Consider the following 17,505-nt stretch of genomic DNA (forward strand, 5'->3'; position numbering starts at 1 on the left):
GGATGCTGGAGTTCGCTGATGAAGCAGGCCCATGCTTTCCTGAAGTACAGAGGACAGGGAGCTTCAGTGTCACATGAACAGCGCGAGTGCCCGGTGGTGGCTGTGCCATGACACGGGAACATGGGGCTGTGAGGAAGAAACTGGGGCTGGATTTGGGGAGGCTGGGAGGGCTGAGGTCTGAGGAGCTGGTCACATGGAGGAGGACAAGGACCTGCTAGAGAATGTGATAGTTTGAAGGGACACAGGGTGGTGGGGGTGTGCAGAGGCAGGAGGGAGCGCTGCAGACCATGGAGGCCATGGTGAAGGTCTTGATCGTAAAGCCTTGGGGAGGGTCACTGATGGGGTCTGAGCCAGGGCTGACCCCAGTGAGTTGAGCAGCTCACAGGTGTGGCCCCCTGGGAAGGGGTGGGCTTCAGTCACCTGGGCTGCCACTCTGTGCTGTGTGATTTCAGGTAGTTGCCCACCTTCTCTGAGCTGTCTCCCCACCTGTAAAGCATACAGTAGATGCTCCTTCCTGGGGCCTCTCCTGCCCAGGCTTGCCTTGTGGCTGGGCTGTAGTCAGTTGCTCCCAGGCCCTCTTGCTGCATATCGTCCACTGCCTCCATGTGGCCACAGATGACCAAGCAGAGGAGGTCCATGAGCCACTCCTCAGGATGTCCCCACTCCAGCCAGCCCCATGTGCTCTGGAATTTTACTCCACCACCAGATGAGCTGTATGACTCTGGGTTCCTAGAGCCTCTGGGAAAAATTGGGTGGTTCCTCTGGTATTACCCAGGGCCTGTTCTGTGCCTGTACCTTGGCACTCACAGGCCTGCCCCAGAAGAGTTTATAGTGGAGCTGCCAAGTCCAGAAAGCTTTGTGGAGGCCACAGCCCCTCGGCTGATCCTGGAGACATGGGCAAAGTCTTCAGGGATGCATCCACAAGCATGATGACGGCATGTGTGTGTTGGGGGTGTGAGTATGGGGGGTGGGGGTGCTGGGAGGCCAAGAGGAGCCAGACCTGGGATGCCAAGGCCAAGCACTGAGATCCTTCCTGAGGGCAGTGGGATCCAGACTGTGTGCAGGAGGCGGCTGTAGCCACTGGAGAAGTGACAGGGCAGGTAGAGGTAGCTGAGCTGTGTGTTCCCATACACAGGAGCATGGAGATAGGAAGACAGAATGTGTGAAGGTGGCTGGGGGGTGGGGGGGCCAAGAGGAGAGATGGAGCGGATGTGGGGAGGGGTACAGAGAGAGCAGGGCCAGGGCACTCACAGGACCTCACTTCTCCCGAGGCTTGGGGTTAGGGTCTTTCCAGGACAATGACATGGGCAGGGGAGGGGTAAGTCTGAAGGCTCTTGTCTTCTTGATGTGTCAAACCTACAGATCCACACGAGGTTGTCCAGAGTGAGTGCAGAACAGGCAGGGAAAGGGGCTGCCGTGGCTGAAGTGAGAAGAGCCTGAGAATGACATGGGTGGGCCTCACAGGACAGAGTAGCCAGTGGTGCTAAACGCTGGCCTCCTCTCTCTACGGGACACCTATGGCCATAGGGGACAGGACTGCATTGTGAGCACACTTGTCCTCTCTCCTCACCAATGTCTGCTTCTCCACTCTGGCATAGATCATCAACCCTGGGGGCAGGCTGGGGACTAGAAGGGAAAGAGAGGTAGTCAAGGCCATACAGTGACTGTGGGACAGGCAGGCTGGGTGGCACTGGGCCATCCAGTGCCCCACCCCCACCACTTCCTCTGGGCAGGGAGAATGACCAGGGGCAGATGACTCAGGGCAGGTCCAGAACTGGGTGCTGGTTGGCCATGGCTAGTAGAGCAGAAGAAACGAGTTGCCTAGCAGGGTGGGGAGCTCAAGAGGGGTTGAGAGGCTGGTTCACCTGCTCCCTGCAGGGCACTTCCCCACCGGCAGCCTTGAGGAGGCAGTGGCACTGGGGTGCTGAGGGCCCGGACCCTCAGCCCCAACTGCAGACGGAGCTCTCTGCCTCCCGCTCCTCTGCTGCAGGCAGCCACCTTGCCCTTCGCTATCCTGTCCTCTCTGTGCCCCTTCCCCTTCCTCAGCACCGTGCTCATGGCCTCCCTCTTGAAGCAGCATCTTCCTAGCTCAGCTCTTTACTCTGGTCCAGAGCCTGAGGTCACAGTTGGGGTTGGGCACACTGGGATTTATTTTCCCAAACTGGAGGTGAAGTGCAGTGTGATCTGAGAGTGGGGAGCTGGCGGGGGTGGGGTGGGGGGAGTGCAGGATCCTTTCCCTGGATGACTGCAGTCAGCTGGGGCAAAGACGTCCACTTTGGAGTCTGCACTAATATTTATTGCTTTTTTAGCCATGTGGGTTACCAAGTTCAAAGGAAAGGAGAAGGAACTGATGAAAATAGTGGCTCATCCAGGACAGTTTTCCTTCTTTGGCTTGTCCCTTGGCTTCTTTGGAGCTCAGGCTCAAAGCCATGAGCTCTGCATCATTCCCTGCCAGTCCCCTGGGCCGAGAGAGGCTCGCTAGGTGTGTGTCTCTGGAGGCCGTGAGGGAACCCCCTCCTCTGTTTCCCTGCTTTGCAGCTCGCCATTAAGGCCTGTGGGATCTGACTGCCTTGACACCCGCATTTGCATCGTCTCATCAGGTTTTGACTCGGACTGTATCTCAGGCCGTGTCTCGGACCGTGCTTCCTCCTGGAGCTCCAGCTTGGTGGCTGGGGTATCAGGAGTATCAGGGGTCCACGAGGGCTCAGCACCCCGGGAGCTCTCCCCCTCCTCGTTGATGACTCCAGAGGACAGGCCCTGTGCCTTGGGCTGCACCCAGCAGTGGCTGAGGATCTCCTCGATGTGCAGCCGCCGGTTGATGTCCGGCTGTAGCAGGTGGTAGATGAGGTCTTTGCACTCACCCGTCAGGTTCTTGGAGCGGGGGAAGTTGATGCGGTGCTCCTTCTGGATGCGCAGCATCTTCTTGATGTTGGAGTCATCGTAGGGCATGGAGCCACAGACCATGATGTAGAGGATCACACCCAGACTCCAGATGTCACACACCTTGGGCTGGTAGGGGATGCCCTGCAGCACCTCGGGTGCTGCATAAGCTGCTGACCCACAGAAAGTCTTGCTTAGCATCAGTCGGCCACTGTCATCCCTTGGGCAGCGCTTGGAGAAGCCAAAGTCAGAGAGCTTGATATTGAAGTCCTTGTCGAGGAGAATGTTCTCACACTTGAGATCTCGGTGGACAATGTCCAAGTCATGGCAGTACTTGATGGCTGAGGAGAGCTGGTGGAACTTCTTGCGAGCATCATCCTCGTGCAGGGCTCCCCGGGTTCTGATGAACCCGAGGAGGTCGCCCTGGACCCCGAGCTCCATGATGATGTAGATGCGGCCATCAGAGGTCTCAAAGATCTCGTAGGTCCTGATAATGGAGCGGTGGTTTAGCGTGGCCTGAATCTCAATTTCCCGGGGAAGGAATTTCTCCAAGAAGTCCGTGGGGACTTTCTTGCGGTCGATGATCTTGACCGCCACGTTGAACTTCAGGCGCTCAGAGTAAGCAGACTTGACTTTTGCGTACGAGCCCTCTCCCAAATTTATCCCCAGGATGTAGCCTCGTCGCTTGAGGATGGCAGCGTCATCCATGGTGCCGGGAGCGCCCAGTGCCTCTGAGGCTGCCCTCTACATCCCTGCGGGACATGGGCCAGTGGCGTCCTTATTTACACTGTGGACAGAGAGTCCTCTGGGCTGGCTGGGCCTGCTGTTCCTGCCTCCTAGAGGCCAAGACTCTGGGGTGGAATGTTGAGCATCGTCTCCCAGGTGATTTCAGTGGGTGAAGTCATAAAGGAGGAGTGCTCTGGGGGAATGAGGCTCTGGCCTGAGCCACTTGGACTTGGAACCCTGGAAGACCAGCCAGTGGGCTGAAACAGACCAATGGCCAGTGAAGAGTGGCCTTGCACTTGGCTGGGACCCGAGATACAAGACGGCTGTGGGGAACACATCAGTGTGCTGGTGCTTCCAAATCAGGAGCCAGACCTGCTTGTGGGGCTGATTATTGCCACATGAGGCATCCCAGGGAATCCAGGGCAAATGGTCCTATTAGTCTGCGTCCCAGAAGGAAAACTAAAGACATACTCAAGTTAAGGGCAGTTTGAAGAGTTTATAAATTCATCTTTCTTGCAAAGGTGGGAACTGAGTGTAGGGTAACCCAAGGGTAGTAACAGACACCTGGAAGGGAAGGTGGGTCACTGGAACCTGGGAAGAGTGTAGAGGACCACCTTGAGAGAGGCAGTGACCTCAGGTGGAAGCTGCAGTGACCCCACAGGGAGGGAGCTAGGAAAAAATATCCCTGATCTCTTTTCCCTCCCTTCAGCTCTGGAGGTCCTTGGTGGTGTCTACACAGGAAATCTGCAGGCCATGTATCTGGGCCAAGGGTAGAGGTGGATCAGGATGGGCAAAAACTCCTGTGCAGTGACTGCAATTTCAGAGGCCAGGGTTTTGCCTTCTCCCTGCATAAGTTCCCTGTCCTACTCTCTTCATCTGAACCTTTGCTGGCCTGCTTCTCCAACAGTGGCTCTGCAGGGGAACAACTGGCTGGGATATCTTCTCTTAGCTGTGAGTTGCCTCTCTGGGGTCTGCCTAGCTTGTAACCCTGGCTGGGCTCCCATGGCACATTAAAAGCTATGCCTGAATCCCTCTGAGTGCAGCAGCTGCTTCTGGGAATGGTCCATGAGGACAATGCAAGCAGCCAGGGCAGTGTTGGACAGGGACCACTGCTTCTGCCAGCGTGGGGGCCCCTCTGCTGTGACAGGCTCTTTGTCTAGCACCTGCTACAGGCTATAGCCCAAGAGAGCAGGAGCAGGCAGGTCTGGCCTAGCTTTGGGTTTAACCTTGGTCATATCCACTCAGAGGGAGTGGGTACCTCTCTCACTGAGTGACTCTGAGTGTCATAGGCTGGAATCCTGGGACATTCAGGAGGATCATGCCTTGAAAGAGCTTGAGAGGACTGCTCCTGGGGAGTAAGTTGGTGGGGCTGGAGGTGGGCCAGGCTAAAATGGGTCCCCCTTTTTTCTGCTCCCATCTTCACCCTCTTCCCCAGCCCTGACACCCTGTGCCAGGCCTTGTGTGCATGGCTGGTGGTCCTTCCATTGGACAGCCTGCTCCTCTCCTACTGAGGACACTCCCATTTGCCGTGCCCTCTTCCACAGTCACTCTGTTCCCTGACAGGTGTGAGGTCAACACTGGAATCGTCTCCTGAGCCTTTCCTCTATGCAGACGTGGCCTGCTGTGGCAGCAGCTGTGCCCAGCATTCCTTCCCCCTCCTCCCACATTGTGTAGGCAGAGTTCTTCCTCCAGAGGCCAGCTTTGCTCCACAGTCTAAGATCTGGGCTTCCTTGTCAGCGCTCCTTGTAGAACACTCCTTTAGGCTATTTCTTCATCTGAAACATTTTCAGTAGTGTGTGATGGTTCCTTACAGGGTGGCTCCTCCATTCCCCCATCTCCCTACTTCCTCAAAGCATGTCCGGGTTCCTCCAGTTTTCCTTATCCCTTTTTCGCAGCGGTTCTTTTTAAAGACCACTGTAGGGAGCACTCTTGGGCTGCTGACAGGACCTGGGCCTGCAGGTATGCAAGGTGTGAAGACCCCTTCTTCACCCGGGACCACTTTGGCTCCTTGTCGCTCCCCTCGTCCTTCACGCTCAGCCCTCCAGGGCCACTCCCTGCCCCTCCGCGCCCCACGTCATCAGCCCCACTGCACCCCGACCCTCTCTGTGTTCGTCAGCTTGGCCCCGTTACCCCTCCCCCACGCCCTTGCCCAGCGCGTCCAGAGCTCGTAACCTGGCCCTTGGCGGGCCCTACCACCCAGGCTCCACCCCCGAGCCCCACCTCTCTGCATAACCAATGGTACATTTCACTCCTTATAGTTCCGCCCACCCGTCGAGCCCGCCTCTCGGTTCCCGCCCCCACCACCTTCCCAGCCTTAGGCCTCGCCCCTTTCGGGTACAACCGCCCAGGCTCCGCCCCCTACACTGCCAAGGGTCCGCACGCATTGGGAGCGTGCAGGCCACGCCCCCTGCCTCGGCACTCATTGGCGGGAGCCGGCGTCGCGGGCGGGGGGCGGCGCGGAGCTGAGCAGGACGGCCGCCATCTTGCGCGGAGCCGGAGTCGGAACCCGAGACTGAGGCCGAGAGTGCGCGCGAGTCCGCGGCCAGTGTAGCCGTGGCTTAGCCGGAGCCTTCTCCCGCTGCCTTTCCGCGCCCGGCCCCTAACCCTCAGCCCGGCCCGGTTCCCTAACCCTCAGCCCGGCTCGGTCCCCTGACCCTCAGCCCGGCCCGGTCCGGCCTCCCCGCGGGGTCACGCGGCCGCCCCGGGGACGATGAACGGAGGATAAATGGTGCCCAAGGCAGACAGCGGTGCCTTCTTGCTGCTCTTCCTGCTCGTGCTCACCGTCACCGAGCCGCTGCGGCCAGGTGCGCGGCGCGGTGGGCGCGGCGCGGTGGGGGCGATGTGTGGGGGCGGGGCAGGGGGGGCGGTGTGCGGGGCCGGGGTCTCCCGGGATCTCCCTCCACCGGGCGGGGCCCCGGTAGGGCGCCTCTGAGGCCTGCCCGCGGGCCGCCGTGCCCCCCGCCCGGGACCGTGCCGAGAGTTTTACCTGGGCTCCGAGCGCTTCTCACATCATGGAACTTTGTTCTCGAGGGGATGTTACCTTTGGATCCGTGTCCGTGGAGCGCTGCGTGCTTTGAGATTGACCAAAGCGAGAGTGGTGTGCGGGGCCCGACCTAACTTCTGGGGCCTGGGAGTTCTCTGGCGGAGGAGCTGCGCCCCTGGGGCGCGCCCTCCTTGCCCAGCGGCTGGGGTCAGGCTGGAGTGCTGGGGTCGAGAGAGCAGCTCGTGGAGACACATGGTTTTTTTTTCCCATGTTATTCCTCAGCAGTGCTTTTGTGCCAGCGCCTCGGCCCTGGAAACTCCTTGGCTGGAGAGCGGTAGCCGTGTCGCTTATTGTCACTCAGTGAGGTGTTGTAGCTGAGAACTCAGCTGAGAGATCGATCCGAGGAGGTACTAGGAGTCCGCTAAGCGTCGCACTCAGAAAGCAAGCTAGCTTCCTGGGGCAGAGACTCGTGCCGCGCGCGGCCGGGTCTCCGCCGTCGGAGCTTAGACATTGCCAGGCACTTAGGAGTGTACCTTGTATGTGATGATTAAATGCTTTTGGAACTCCCTTTGGAGCTTGTGTTTTTATAAGTAAGCTTGTGGTGGGGAATCAGAATCATGGCAGCCAGAAGGTCCAGGATAATTTTTATCTCTGTTTCTTGTGTACCCCCTCCTCCATTGAATGCAACAAAAAAATCAAATCCCCAATTGCAGGGCAGATTTATTCATCAAGTACAGGAGGCTCGGTGCTGGGGGCCCACAGAGTGCTTTTAGTGGTCTTCTTTTAAAATTAGCAAGGAAAAAAAACCCTGACCGTTTAGGTCAAAGAAAATGTTATGCACATTCAAATTTATTTAGCTTTATACTATTGCAGTTGAAAAGTATGATTCTTAGTAATCTTTTATGGCGGAAGGAGCCCATGAAGGCCAAAGTGTCCAGGGCTATTGTCTGTGAGCTCTGTCAGGTCTCTGTAAAAACAGGCTGGGGAGCACAGTGGAGTGCCACCCTCCTTAATGCCTCAGCCAAGGCGCTCATACCAGACATGACACACCTCTCTGCCTTTGTCATCCTAAATAGACTGCTGTCTCCTCCCCAGTGTTTACTTGGTGGCCAAGGCCCTGGGCCCCTGCTCAACCTGGAGTCTTTCCAGTGATGCTTCTCCGGGCTCCCTGAGTAGAGCTGGTTGCTCGCTGCTTCTGATGGTTCCCTCAGCAGCAGGGTGACTGGTGGGATGGCCTCAGTAGGAATGGTAGCCAGAAAAAGGGCTAGTTGTGGAGAGAGTACTGAATGGGCCCTTGAGGTCCAGAACCAAAGCATTTGTGGCTCCTTGTGATTAAGTTCTTTAGAAAACATGTTTATATCTGTAGAGAAGTGAGACATTCTCTTTTGGCTCTTGGGTCCTAGTTCTGCTTATCAGGTCACTGGACTCAGGGGCCAAGCCACACATCATGCCTGTCTTCCTTGGGGTGCCTCTGGTTCCAGGTCCAGCACCACCTCTCTGGATGATAGAGGTGACCAACGTCCCCAACTCCCTTTCCTTTGCTGTCTGTCCGGGTATCCTGCCAACTGGCCAGCAACAATTCAGAAAGTGTAAATTCTGTCTGCCTACCACTAGGGATGCTCAAATGAATTGAGTAAATCCTTTTCTCTAGGAGTGCCCTTTAGGTACGGAAGCAGAAACTAGGTATAGATCAGGCTTGAGTGTGGGGGCTAAGAGGCAGGCAGTCCAGGTGGCCAGTCTTTTGTACCTTTGAAGCAGGGGAGGGCTTTATAGGAGACCTCACACTTAGGTCTGAGCTGGGGTAAGGAGGTGGCTCTGGTTGAAGGGGCAGATTATCCCATTGTATTCATGACTTTCCAGATTAGAACTTTGCAGTGGTTCCTAATGGTGTTTTGAGTTGCCTTGCAAACCCTGGGGGGTTTGCTGGTTTCCTGATTTTGGCTGGTTGTCTAGGGCCAGTCACACTCTGGGTTAGAGGTTCTCTTTTGCAGGGTTGTGTGTGCTCTGTGTCCTTCCAGGCAGGGTGCTGCTGGCTGATGCTTGTGAAGGAGGGCTTCCCTGGTCTTCACCTGCATTCTTTCTGTTGGAGTCCCAGCTTAGACCCGTACTTGAGTGTGAGGAGGGCATCAGGCAGAACCTACTTTCCAGGGGAGGGAGTCCTTGAGGACTGAGGCCAAGCCACTTTTGATTCTTCGCTGGTGCAGGCCAGAGTGTGAAGGCTTTCACAGAGTGGCGGCAACAAGAGAGCTCTGAATTTGACCTTTTGGCAAAGTTTTTGTTTTTGTTTTTTAAATGCGTATTTGATCTTGGTTGATTGAAGATGTGTTACATGCCAGGTGCTGTTTTAATGTGTAGTAAAATGTGCATTGATTACCTCTCAGGTGATCCCTGTGAGGTAGATGGCTGTTATTAGCCCCATTTTATAGATGGGGAAATAAACAGAGAGCTCATGAAAGTAAGTGGCCGAGATGAGATGTCAGTCCTAGATGTCTGGCCCATCATGTGCCCTTGGCTGAGGCTCTGTCTACTCCGGCTGTGTTTGTCCTGCCCCGGCCTTAACCCCAGCTGTGGAACTCCAGGCCACATCTCTTCCCTCGATAGACCAAGTGGTTCTCCAGGTGAGCACAGACCCTTTTCCATCTGAATACTCTGATCTGAGGTATAGAACCAGTTCTCTCCCCAAATCCCCTTTGTGGTTAGCCATAAGGACCAACGGTGGTGTCTGTTATATCCGCTGGGGGTGTGGTGAGAAGGGTAGGTTGGAGATCTCTTCTGAGGAACGACAAGCATGGAGGGGCTTTTGGGGGACCAGTGGCCATGGTGTCATCTCATTGACCTTTTCTCCATCTGTGCAGAGGATGCAGCAGCAATTGCTGATTCTAAAACTGTTTTTCTCGTTGACGAAAGAAAATCATGCCATGGTTTTAGCTACAGCTTTGTCCAGGGTGACCCCACCATACATGGCTGAGAAAACATTTGCCTTCCCCATGTGAGCTGTGTCTCAGCTGAGCTCCCCAGCCCTGTAAAAACCTTGTGTTCAGTGAGGCTGCCTGATGAGGTAGCAAGACTGGAAGCTGTCTTCCTTGTACTGTTGGAAAAGCTGGCTGGAGAGGCAAATGACTTGCATAAGGTCGCACAGCTGGTGAACAGCATAGCTAGCATTCAAACCTGGGTGAATTCACTCCAAGTTCAGGGTTCTTTCCCTTTTGTCATTAGGAACCCAGAGGGGCCTGCTGTCTGTGCTGAATTGATAAATCTTCAGTGAACTAACCTAGTGGCCACAGCACCTTTCCTCTGGAGCAGCACATGGGTTAGTGAAGGGGAAGAGTGTGGATATTTTGCAAGCAGATGTGGCTGAAACTCATAGAAATAGCTGGGAAGTTGAACCTGCACCTGGGCTTGCCAGGCGCTTTCTGAGTGAGCTCTTTCCTTCACAGCCCACCACCTTGTAACACTGTAGAACTTGCTTCATTGGCTGGTTGTGCTTTCAGCTTAAGAATTTCATTCTTTTTAGTTGAAAAGGGGTGTTAACATATTTTCCAACCTCACTAGCTAACGAAATGTCTTTTTTTTTTTTTTAACATATAAAGAAAGTTTTTATTTGGAAATAATTTCAAACTTACAGAAAAGTTGCAAGAATAAAATTCATGCCAAGAATACCTGCGTACTCTCTACCCAGGCTTACCTATTGTCAGCATTTTACCTTACTTGCCTTCTTCTTCATGTGTGCATGTGCGTATGTACGTATGCACACACATAATTTATTTTCTGAATCATTTGAAAGTAAGTGGCCCTTTCTCCCTGAACACTTTGGCCACTGCAGAGAGCAGGAGGAGACTCCTGGTACTTGATGTCCCTCGGGAGACGAACGGTGATGCCTCCCCACAGCCCTGTAACAAGCCCTCACAACAACCTGCTGTGTCTGGGCACTGTCACCAGCTACCACCTGCTGTGTGCTGGGCACCGTCACCACGGGAAAGTATTGAGGGCACAGGAAGCACTGTGGTTAAAGCTCCGGTTGGCCCAGGTGGCAGCGAATCAGGGTTATTATTTCAGTTGGTGCTTCTGGTTTTAGGAATGAAGAATGTGCTGCTGTTGCACACTTCGCCAGATGGGTCTGCACCTACTTGCTGCTGTTACGCTGTACCTTTCCTGTTCCTCTGACCCAGATTGCTCTTGCCTGCAGCCTTCCCTAGTCCTGCTTCTCAGGCTAGCTCACTTGCACTTTTCCTCACCCCTTTGCTCTCCTAGGCAGTTTGGCAGCACTAAGGCTTGTGCTTCTTTAGTTAGCCATCATGGCAGGTGATCTAGTTAGCCCTCCTTGCACAGGTGATCTCTTACCTCCCTTTGGTACTTGGTGTAGGGAAACATTGGTTCTTAAGTGGAATGTATCAGTGACAACATTTAGGACCTACTAGTTAGCAAGGGACTGATTAAGTGTCTTTGGTACACTGCCAAATTGTTCCCTCATCACATGTGCTTTTTGTATTTGGGGTGCTAAGATGTTGGTGAGTGGCCCTTTCCTCTTCCAGTCTGCAGAGTGGGTCAATAATCCCGAGAGCCCAATTTTGAGCCAACACTTTGCCAGCGTGATGGATGGATTCAAAGTATGGCTATTTTGTTTTTGGTGTGATTTGCCAGTTGACTTGGGGTGTTAAGTGAAATCATATCTTGTCCTGCTGCTCCAAGCTGGGCTGTGTGTTCCATCATGTGGGACATGTTTCCTCAACAGGGTAAGTCCAGGGGAGGGTGAATGGCCTGTGCAGTGAGCTGTGGACACAGTGTCCTGCGGCTTCTGGGCATCGACCTGGGAGGGAGGAAGCCCAGGTCTGGTGTTGCTTCACACAAGCTGTTTGTAGAGCCCAGTGTAGTGGGTTAAGAGTGTGAACCCTAGATTGCATGGCTGGGAGTCAGGACCCACTCTGCTGTCCACTCTGTGACTGTGCTGAGCCTCATTTTCCTTATCTGTAATGCAGACAAAATAGAACATAGCTGAGAGATGCTATGAGAATTAAAATCAATGGGTATACAGTTCTAACACATCCTGACAAAAAGGCCGTTCATGTTAGCTCCGGATGGACTTTAGAGAGTGTAGGGACCCCCTGAAAGTCTGGGTGCATGGGTGTGTGTGCATAAGGGCATGTTTCTTAGGAGAGAGCCCCCACCTGGGAGGCAGCAGAGTGAAGTGGCTTTGAGCACTGTCTGACACACAGCGCTAAATGAGTCTAGCCATTCTCATGGTCTGAGAGGGGGTGTGTGTGGCTTCCTAGAGCCCCCAAAACAGCCGCAGTGCTTTGGACAGGGCTAGGATTGTTCATACTGACACGTTTTACTCTTTGTCACGTTCATGTTGTGTCCCCTGGGCTTAGTTTGGCACAGAGTGGGCACTCAGAAATCAGTTATTGAACAAATGCACAAATGGCTATTTATATTTTGACATAAAGAGCAACAGCTCCCTTAGCCAGCGGGCCTCGCAGCTGCCCCTGGTGGGGGTGGTGAGGATAAGGGCCTTGTGGCCGCCTGCAAGAACGCCTTTGGAGGACCAGTGTGTTTGGGGTGGGGGAAACTGTAGGCCAGCTGGCCTGGGCCCCCACTGCGGAGAGCTTCTCCTTCCTGCAGGGGTGAGCTGGGCTGTGAGGTGAGAGCAGGTGAAGACTTCTCACAAATGTGGATCCTTTTTGAAATTTACCAGCCACCCAGCCTAGGGTTGTTGGTGGGGGGAGGGGGGAGGTTGGTCAGGAAGCCTTTGGGGTGGGTGGGCCGGGCTTCCTCTCGAATGGACTTGCTTGGCACCGAGGCTTGAGAACCGGACTTATCCCTGCATGAGGACATGGCTTGCCCTTCCCTGGGCCATTGCACAGTACAGGCCTGGCTTCAGAGCTGGTAGGTGCAAGAACTGCCACGCTTGCCCTTCTCTGCCTGGTGTGGCCTTTCTTCAGCCAGCGTGGACTGGTCATTGTCCTCACAGCTTGGACTGGTCATTGTCCTCAATTCCAGATCCTGACAGCCAGTCATTAGTTTGATCAGCTTGTCATCTGTCTGCTCTCAGCTGTTGACAGGTCCATGTTGGATAGGGCTGAGAGCGGAGCCCCAGTGGGTATGCTGGATGGAGAAAGCCTCCAGGTGTCCACCCTATTCCTCCCTGTCTTAGAAGCCTTATTCCCGAGGGGACCTTCCATAGGAATTTGTGGCTGTGGAGAGGATTGCTTGGGGCTCCCTGGGGCACTGGACAAGGGGCAGAGGCCACTGCAGAGGGTGTCCCAGAGGGTCAGCTGGGAGATGGGAGGTTCCAGGACCCCCAGTACTTAGATTGAAATCAGGTGTCCTGATGTGGACGCCTTTTGAATGCTGCTAGTTGCTTCCTAGGGTCTCTGGGTTGGTTAATTTATCCCTGGCTCTGTGGTCTTATAAGGCAGAGCAAGAGAACTGGAAGTACCTGAAAGGGATGAGGTTTGTTTAGGGCCAAAGCAGGGCCTGTGCTGCAAACCTCAGTGGTTTGTTGGCCACTCCTTCAGATTCTCTCTCCACACCATCAGTGAGGGTGGGATGCACACATGCAGACTGACCAAGTGAGCCACAGTGAAAGCCCAGGACAGTTTGGAAAAATGTTGATTTTTTAAAAAAAATATTTACAAAAATTTCATACATGGAATATTTTACATAAATGGAATTATACTTTTTATGGAAACTTACTGAGTTTTTCAGTGGACAAGTGTTCTGGAGATCTTTGTACACATAGTTGTACATCATTTCTTTTAGATGGACTTTGTGAGAACTTTTTCAGTCTTTTTTTTTTTTTTAAGTTTACTCATTTATTTTGAGAGAGTGTGTGCACATGAGTGAGTAGGGGAGGGGAAGAGAGAGAGGGAGAGAGAGAATCCCAGGCAGGCACCTTGCTGACAGTGCAGAGCCTGATGCAGGTTCATACTCACAAACCCTGAGATCATGACCTGAGCTTAAATCAGGTTTTGAACACTTAACAAACTGAGCCCGCTCAGGTGCCCCTCCTCAGTTTTATTTTGTTTTGCCTGTGGAGTCTGGTCCTGGGAGAGTCCTCTTACCTAAACTTTTCATCAACCAGAAGTTCAGTGAGATTTACAGTTAAAGATGGCATGGCCAAGAGGCTGACGGGACCTAACTCTTAAAGTACACAGGCAGTACTTCCAACTGGCTGTTCCCAGACTCTCATGTATTTGTCTCAGTCTAAAACTATATCTGCAGCAGCTCCAGGTTGGGATCCTGGTTTTCACATGTATTTATGCTATAACTCAAATTTGTGTGCTTATTTATCTAAGTGGTATAATTTCACCAAGGATAATTTAGAGTTAGAGTGGCCTAAATGGGGAACATTGATACGAACAAAATTATTCAGTTGAGAGGTGCCTTAAGGGAGAAAATGAAACCAAATCTCAAAGATCCAATGGTCAGCATTTTTTTTTTATTGGTATGAGGAAGCTTAATCCCAAAAAGAATTAAGATTTCAAAATATCTTCCTTCAGAGGGAGGCAGAGAGATACTTTTTTTTTTTTTTAAATTTTTTTTAACGTTTATTTATTTTTGAGACAGAGAGAGACAGAGCATGAACGGGGGAGGGTCAGAGAGAGGGAGACACAGTATCTGAAGCAGGCTCCAGGCTCTGAGCTGTCAGCACAGAGCCTGACGCGGGGCTCGAACTCACGGACCGCGAGATCATGACCTGAGCTGAAGTCGGCCGCTTAACCGACTGAGCCACCCAGGCGCCCCGATACTTCTTTTTTTTTTAAAAAAAAACTTTCTACTTTGGGGATGTCCATACCTACGGAAAAGTTGCAAGAGTAGTACTATGAACTCCACCTTTATATAGTTCACCTAGATTCACCAGTTGTTAACATTTGACTCACCACACATTTGTGGGCATACATGTGTGCATACTTGAAACTAAGTTGGAGGCATCACAACCCTTCATTACTAAATCCCTCAATTTATATTTCCTAAGAACAAAGCCATTCTCTTATAAGCAGAGTATAGTTAACAAATCTAGGAAGTTTGACATCGATGTAGTACTGTTAGCCATGTCCCCGTTTTGCCGGTTGTCTGATTACAACATATTTTTCCAAGTCAGGATCCAACCTGGTATCATGTATTGCATTTAATTTTGATGTGTGTTTAATCTTTTAAAATCTGGAAAAGCTTCCTATCCTTGTCTTTTGTATTATGGACTTATGAAAGAGTACAGGGAGCTCTTTTATTTTTTAAAAAAAATTGAATGTTTATTTTGGGGGGGGAGTGGCAGAGAGAGAAGGGAGACCGAATCAGAGGTAGGCTCCCTATTCTGAGGTGTCAGCACAGCCCTGACGAGGGGCTCGAACTCACAAACCGTGAGCTCATGACCTGAGCCAAAGTCAGACGGTTAACTGACTGAGCCACCCAGGCACCCCTACAGGCACTCTTTTATAGAATATTCCTCATTTTGGGTTTATCAGATTATTTCCTTGTGATCAGATTCAGTTGATGCATACTGGCAGGTGTGATCCCCCAGATCATTGAGTCCTTCTCATTGCATGCATCTGGAAACACAGCCCATTGGTTTGTCTCAGGAGTGGTGATATTACTCTTGGTCATGTGGTAGGGTGGCATTGGCTGCATTTCTCTGGGGGAAATGTGGCTTTCCCCCTTTGTGATGGGCAAGTAGAGATATAGGCTTGCCCATTGTTTTTCAGCATCTATTAATGATTCTGGCCTGAACCAATTGCCACTGTGATGATTGCTAAATGGTGATTTGTTCTTACTTTTTCTTTTAGTAGTAGTCTACTATCAAAGAGAATTGTCTTCCTTTTCATTTTTTACTGTCTGTATGGATTCATGGATTCTTCTTTCTGTTCAGTGTGTTACATGGTCTGTTAGCATGATTCATATTTAAAATTTTAATGTTTATTTTTAAGAGAGAAGAGCGTGAACAGGGGAGGGGCAGAGAGAGAGAGAGAGAGAGAGAGAGAGAGAGAGAGAGAGAGAGAAAATCAGAAGCAGGCTCCAGGCTCTGAGCTGTCAGCACAGAGCTCAACGCAGGGCTTGAACTCATAAACCACGAGATCATGGCCTGAGCCAAAGTTGGATGCCTAACTAACTGAGCCACCCAGGTGCCCCAGTCATGATTCATTTTGATACTTACATTGTAATTAATACAGGAAGGGAAACCCCTGTAGTCTGGCTTCTGCATCCTTCTGACGTGTCCTCATCCATTTTGAATGTTCCTTATTACCAGGCTCAACTTGTATCTTTCCTGCCCCAGGCATTTTTCCATGGAACACTGGTTCCTTTTAGTGGGAGATGGTATTTAGAAGGCAAGATTTTGGTGCTAGGTGAGTTTATTGCTCCTCGGATGATGTTGCTACTAGACCTTTCAGTCTACTTGGGGTGTATGTGCATGCACATCTGTCTGTCTCTGTGCATGTGTGCGTGTGTGGATCTTGTCTGTATGTGTGTCTTTTTGTGTAAATTCATACTGTTTCTTTTAAAAAATTTTTAACATGTTTATTTTGAGAGAGAGAACACATATGCATGCAATCTGGGGAGGGGGAGAGAGAGAGAGAATCCCAAGCAGGCTCTGTACTGTCAGCCCAGAGCCTGACATGGGACTTGGTCTCACGAACTATAAGATCATGACCTGAGCTCAAATTGAGAGTCAGATGCTTAACTGACTGAGCCACCCAGGTGCCCCCATACTGTTTCTTTTGGTTAAAACCCAGCATCATAGGATCTTGCCTGTTTTCCCTGTTTCGTATTTCTACAAGTGAGAACTCTGGCTTCCAACAACATCAGTAGATTTACTTATTTGCTTAGTCCTACAGTGTGCAGAGAATAGTTTCAGAAGTGCTATACTCGGGGCGCCTGGGTGGCGCAGTCGGTTAAGCGTCCGACTTCAGCCAGGTCACGATCTCGCGGTCCGTGAGTTCGAGCCCCGCGTCAGGCTCTGGGCTGATGGCTCAGAGCCTGGAGCCTGTTTCCGATTCTTGTCTCCCTCTCTCTCTGCCCCTCCCCCGTTCATGCTCTATCTCTCTCTGTCCCAAAAATAAATAAAAAAAAAACGTTGGAAGAAAAAAAAAAGAAGTGCTATACTCATTGTCACTACCACAGCCAACCCAACTGAGTAAGATTTTGGATTTTTTTTTCTTTTTGCAACTCATTTGTCTGTAGACTGATAGTATATGCTCAATGTACTGGGTCCAAAAGCTACTTCGATTAATTTTTTTCACTCTTCTGTGTGTTTGTTATACAGTTAGGTTCAAAACTGAGTTTATTTTATTTATTATTATTTTAATTTTTTAATGTTTATTTATTATTGAGAGACAGACATAGAACGTGAGCAGGGGAGGGGGAGAGAGAAGGGAAGACACAGAATCTGAAGCAGGCTCCAGGCTCTGAGCTGTCAGCACAGAGCCTGATGTGGGGCTCGAACTCACAAACTGTGAGAGATCATGACCTGAGCCAAAGTCGGTCGCCCAACCAACTGAGCCACCCGGGTGCCCCAAAACTGAATTGATTTTAAACTGCCTTTACTAAATAAAAAATATTGAGAGAGGTAATTACTATAATCTCATTATTATAACAAGCTTCTATTTCGTCATACTAATCAGTAAAGAAACATCTCATTTTTTAATAGGTTGTATTTTCCTGGGTAAATTAGAAATCATTTTTATGACTAGATATTTATAGTTTTAGCAAGTCAGCTCATTAGTGTCAATTGCTATTTGCTTAAAATATTTTTTCCAGTTTTGTTTCTCGGGTTTGAAGAGTATTATGTATGTTGAATAAATGACCATTCAGCATCAGTAAAAAGAAAGGCCAAGTAAAATTTATAACAATTACATTCCTTAGATTTTAGCATTAGTAAATGCTATTAATCAGCTTTTTAATTTTGTTAACCTTAAAATCTTTTT

At 51.2% G+C, this 17,505-nt stretch overlaps 2 protein-coding genes across 8 annotated transcripts in view; one reads left to right on the plus strand and one right to left on the minus strand.

Annotated features, from left to right (window-relative positions):
• Positions 1-2,280: 2,280 nt before the first annotated feature.
• Positions 2,281-3,741, minus strand: TSSK1B (testis specific serine kinase 1B). The gene has a single exon (XM_047826603.1). The coding sequence runs from the start codon at positions 3,586-3,588 to the stop codon at positions 2,479-2,481; it is 1,110 nt and encodes a 369-aa protein (XP_047682559.1). The 5' UTR covers positions 3,589-3,741; the 3' UTR covers positions 2,281-2,478.
• A 2,319-nt stretch (positions 3,742-6,060) lies between these two features.
• Positions 6,061-17,505, plus strand: part of DGCR2 (DiGeorge syndrome critical region gene 2) — a 100,306-nt gene continuing 88,861 nt past the window's right edge. For all 7 annotated transcript variants that reach the window (XM_047826588.1, XM_047826590.1, XM_047826589.1 and 4 more), the window contains exon 1: positions 6,061-6,410. In XM_047826588.1, coding sequence (XP_047682544.1) covers positions 6,332-6,410 — 79 coding nt within the window. In that variant the 5' untranslated portion in view covers positions 6,061-6,331. The remainder of the gene's footprint in view (positions 6,411-17,505) is intronic.

Source organism: Prionailurus viverrinus, chromosome D3 (genome assembly GCF_022837055.1).
Source record: "Prionailurus viverrinus isolate Anna chromosome D3, UM_Priviv_1.0, whole genome shotgun sequence".
In the NCBI taxonomy this organism is placed as follows: domain Eukaryota; kingdom Metazoa; phylum Chordata; class Mammalia; order Carnivora; family Felidae; genus Prionailurus; species Prionailurus viverrinus.